This window comes from Palaemon carinicauda, unplaced genomic scaffold (genome assembly GCF_036898095.1).
Source record: "Palaemon carinicauda isolate YSFRI2023 unplaced genomic scaffold, ASM3689809v2 scaffold1860, whole genome shotgun sequence".
NCBI classification, from domain to species: domain Eukaryota; kingdom Metazoa; phylum Arthropoda; class Malacostraca; order Decapoda; family Palaemonidae; genus Palaemon; species Palaemon carinicauda.
This window is the reverse complement of record NW_027169437.1, coordinates 15,001-20,000: the sequence shown is the minus strand read 5'-3', so window position 1 is coordinate 20,000 and position 5,000 is coordinate 15,001. Positions and strand designations below refer to the sequence as shown.

The window sequence follows — 5,000 nt, the reverse complement described above, 5'->3', positions numbered from 1 at the left end:
AGGTCAGTTAAAAGCACGGCATCAAGTGTAAAGTCTTCTCTCATACAGGAGAAGGCAAAGTTAGCTGGTTTGCTTGCACAGAGGGCACTGCTTGAGAAACAAACAGAAATAGCCCAACAACAGGCAGAATTAAAAGCCAAGGAAGATTTGTTAAAGTTGGATGGTGAAATTGAAGCAGCAAGGGCGAGGGAGAAGGTGTTCCAGGAAGAAGTTATTCCATCGACAGACAAAGTTTTAAACCCTGAAAAACCAGCATTTGTTCCCAGTCACAATGTGCATCAAAATAAACCCAATGTGACCATGCCTTTTTTACCCATGGCACCTGCCCCAGAGTCATTCTACCAAAGTCAGCAACAGTTAGCAGCAGCTATGATGCTGCCTCATGCTGAAGTGACCAAGTTTTGTGGTGATCTTCTTGAATATGCATCATTCATGTTGGCATTTAATGACCGCATCGTGCCACACACCACATCAGACTCCAACAGGCTGTATTTCTTAAATCAGCATCCAGAAGGAAAGCCTAAGTCACTCATAGCTGGGTGCATGTTTATGAATGCATCTGAAGGATACATTGAAGCAAAAAGACTTCTGGACAAAGTGTATGGAGATCCATACAAGGTTTCCATGGCATACATAGACAAGCTAACCAAGTGGCCACAAGTGAGAGGTGATAACAGTGAATCTTTGCAGGAATATGCTTTGTATCTTGTGAAATGTAATCATACCATGCAGTCATTATCAAACATGCAGGTTTTGAATGATTCGCCAAACCTTCAGAGGGTGATTTCAAAGCTGCCAGTGTATATTCAAAATAAGTGGTTGGATCATGTGATAAAGCTCAAGAAGCAAGGTGTTTGTGTGTGTTTCCCCACATTAGTGGAATTTGTGCAGAATGCAGCAGAGGCAGTAATGGATCCTGTATTCAGCAGGGAAGCTTTGGGTAAAGTGTGTGTTTTTTCAAAGGCAAAGGCAAATCATGACTCAAGTCAGACCAAGCAAAAATCGTTTGCAGTGAAAGTGCAACCATCAAATTCTGTCAGCCAGTATACTAGGAAATGCCAACTCTGTAGTGGTCATCATGACCTTGAGGAGTGCCCTCAATTTCTGCACAGGAGTGTGGATGAAAGACGAGAATTTGTTAAAGTCAACCGTCTTTGCTTCAGTTGTTTGGGCAATAACCACACTTCAAAAAGGTGTCTCAATCGACGGCAGTGCAAGACATGTAATAAAAGGCACCCTACCACTCTGCACATTGAGAATTTTAGGATGCTTGACAGCAACAGTGCAATTGTGTCACAAGCTAGTGCACAGTCTGAAAGTACAGGTCAAGGTTGTGCTAAGGGTCAAGACGGTACTCAAGGTGAAGGTCGCACTCCAGGTCAAGGTAATACTCAGAGAGTTATGGGGTCTTTTGACTGGCCAGACAGTACTACATTGGATCCTCCTCTCTGGTTACGGTTCATTTTCCCTTTGCCTACATACACAGTGAATAGTCTGGCATATTCTTTACATATTCTCCTCTATCCTCATACACCTGACAACACAGATTACCAAACAATTCTTCATCACCCAAGGGGTTACTGCACTGTAATTGTTCAGTGCCACTTTCCTCTTGGTAAGGGTAGAAGAGACTCTTTAGCTATGGTAAGCAGCTCTTCTAGGAGAAGGACACTCCAAAATCAAACCACTGTTCTCTAGTCTTGGGTAGTGCCATAGCCTCTGTACCATGGCCTTTCACTGTCTTGGGTTAGAGTTCTCTTGCTTGAGGGTACACTCGAGCACACTCTCCTATCTTATTTCTCTTCCTCTTGTTTTGTTAAAGTTTTTATAGTTTATATAGGAGATATTTATTGTTGTTACTCTTCTTAGAATATTTTATTTTCCTTTTTTCCTTTCCGCACTGAGCTATTTTCCCTGTTGGAGCCCCTGGGCTTATAGCATATTGCTTTTCCAACTAGGGTTGTAGCTTAGTAAGTAATAATAATAATAATAATAATAATGTGAGGTCTTCTGCATGTACAATTTCTGATGCAGTGTTGCAATCAATCTTGCCTGTGCAATTACGTGTAAAGGGTAGCGACAATGTAGTACAAACTTATGCCTTTTATGATACGGGCAGTACAGGTTGTTTCAACAAAGATAGTATCAAGGATCAATTAAACTGTAAAGGTATTGAAACAGCTATCAAGTTGCAAACAATGCATGGGACTGATACGGTTAAAACTTTTATTGTGAATGGTCTTGTTGTTGCTGATATACATGGTAATAATGATGTTGTATTACCAAAGGTATTCACACAAAAGGATATTCCTGTTAATCATGATCAAATTCCTTGGTATGAAGTGTTAAAGGATTGGCCTCATTTATCAAGTGTTATTAATAAGATTCCAGTGTATCAGCCAGAGTTAGACATAGGAATTTTGATAGGTAGTAACTGTCCAACAGCTTTACAACCTTTAGAGGTTGTACCCACTTCAGGTTATGGCCCCTTTGCAGTAAGATATTTGCATGGATGGACAGTTAATGGGCCTGTACATGTTAAGGTTAGTTCAAATTGGGTTTCATGTCACAGGTTACTTGTATCTGATGTTCAACATGTGACTGACTGTATTACTGTTGAAAGTATTAGGAAGTACTTTGAGTTAGATTTTTCAGAAAGGGATCTTGGGTTAGTTCCTGATGAGCGTGGCTTATCTTTTGAGGACACAAGATTTGTGAAAAGGTGCCAGGATGACATTGAATTTAGAGATGGTCACTTTCAGCTACCCATGCCTTTCAGAGATCGCAATGTGAATCTTCCTAACAATAAGAAGCAGGCTGTTAGCAGAGCTAAGTGGCAAAGGAGGAAGATGAAGAATAGTGAAGATTACAGACAGCAGTACACAGCATTCATAAACAAGTTGTTTGAAAAAGGCTATGCTTACAAGATCCTGGATGATGAGGTCAATAAGATTCCTGTTTGGTATCTTCCTCATCACGCAGTTTTTCATCCCAAGAAAGGGAAGATTAGGGTTGTTTTTGACTGTAGTGCCAAGTTTGAAGGTGTGTCATTAAATGATGTTCTGCTACAGGGTCCAAACCTCACCAATTCATTGACGGGAGTACTCATTAGATTCCGGCAGGAGGTTTATGCATTCATTGGAGATATTGAAGCTATGTTCTTTCAAATAAAGATTCCACCTGAGAATCAGGACTATGTTAGATTCTTGTGGTGGCCTAATGGTGACATCAATCGACCTCTTGAAGAATTCCGAATGGTTGTTCTCATTTTCGGAGCAATCTCATCACCGAGTATTGCAAATACTGCATTGAAGGCCACAGCAGACAAAGCAGATGAGAAGTATGATTCAACTGTTGGCAATACCATAAGGCACAATTTCTATGTTGACGACTGTTTGAAGTCATGTGCTGATGTTCCTACAGCAGTGAAGTTGGTGAAGGATTTGGTATCTGCAACTGGTGAAGGAGGATTTAGGTTAACTAAATTTGTCAGCAATTCAAGTGATGTCCTTAAAGCTTTGCCTGCTGAAGATTGTTCGGTTGAAAGTGACAAGTTTAATCTTGACATGGAGAGTTTAATGACAAGAGCCTTAGGAATGTTATGGGACCTTAAAGAAGACTCATTCAAGTTCTCAATTGAGCTCAAGGATAATCCATTCACCAGAAGAGGATTGTTATCAACTATCTCATCATTATATGATCCCCTTGGGTTGCTCTCTCCAATCATCTTACCGGCCAAGAAACTGTTACAAGAATTGTGTCAAGTTGAGAGTTTGGACTGGGATGAGAGGATTCCAGATGAGCCAGCTGAAAGGTGGCAACATTGGATACAAGGTCTTCATTTACTGGAGCAGCTTTCAATACCAAGATGCTTCAAGTCAAGTGGGTTTGGTAATGTGACAGGTTCAAGTCTTGTATTATTCAGCGATGCAAGTACAGTTGGTTATGGTGTTGCAGCATACCTTGTTCTTCACGATGGAAACCAAGTTCAGTCAAATCTTGTCATGGGAAAATCAAGAGTATCTCCCAAAAAGGTGGTGACTATACCTAGGTTAGAACTTACAGCTGCAACTGTGTCTGTCAAGGTTGCTCAACACATCCTGAAGGAGTTGGAGTTGACTGTTGGCAAGGTAGTGTACTACACAGATTCAACAACAGTCCTTCACTATATTCATAGCAACACTAAAAGGTTCCCTGTTTTTGTAGCCAACAGAGTCAGGGTTATAAGGGACTACTCCCAGCCTGAGCAATGGAGATATGTAAACTCCAGTGATAACCCTGCTGATGTGGCATCAAGAGGTATTAGTGTACATCAGTTTTTGCAGTATGACGAATGGTTTCATGGCCCATCATTTATTGCATCTGATTATTTGCCTTCACAGGAGTATGTGTGTGCAGATTGTGTTGATGATAAGAGTGAACATGTGTCTGTGGTCACAATTTCGGAAGAACATCATGGGTTTACAAGATTAACTGAATATTTCTCTTCATGGTCAAGGTTACAAAAGGCAGTTTCTGTATTTCAACAACTAAAGTCAATTCTTAGTGGTAAAAGGAAAGGTTGTGTAACCACTGATGCTGAAAGGGCAATCATAATGTATGTTCAACGGGAAGTGTTTGGTGATGAAGTGAAGGCTTTATCAAGGGAATTGTCAGTTGGCAAGAGTAGTCCAATATATAAGCTTGACCCCTTTCTTGATTCTGAGGATGGATTATTGAAGGTTGGAGGTAGGATAAGAAGGTCTGACATTCCACAGTCTGCCAAACATCCCATACTGTTACCAAAGAAGCATCATGTGACTACATTGTTGATACGACATGAGCATGAATTATTAGCTCATTCAGGTAGAAACCATGTTCTCTCAAATCTAAGGCAGAAGTATTGGATCATCAATGCTAATGCAACTGTCAGGAATGTGTTATTTCATTGTGTTACTTGCAGGAAGTTGAAAGAACCAGCTTTGAGTCAAAAGATGGCTGATCTTCCAGCAGACAGATTG

The 5,000-nt window shown here is 40.6% G+C and overlaps 1 protein-coding gene across 1 annotated transcript in view; it reads left to right on the top strand.

The window, feature by feature from the left end:
- LOC137635863 (uncharacterized) overlaps positions 1 to 5,000 on the top strand; it is a gene marked incomplete at its 3' end in the record, with an annotated part of 5,504 nt that overhangs the window by 396 nt on the left and 108 nt on the right. Inside the window, exons 1-4 of the mRNA XM_068368296.1 lie at positions 1 to 850; positions 1,013 to 1,384; positions 2,035 to 4,130; positions 4,383 to 5,000. The exon at positions 1 to 850 is cut by the window's left edge and continues 396 nt beyond it; the exon at positions 4,383 to 5,000 is cut by the window's right edge and continues 108 nt beyond it. Coding sequence (XP_068224397.1) covers positions 1 to 850; positions 1,013 to 1,384; positions 2,035 to 4,130; positions 4,383 to 5,000 — 3,936 coding nt within the window. The remainder of the gene's footprint in view (positions 851 to 1,012; positions 1,385 to 2,034; positions 4,131 to 4,382) is intronic.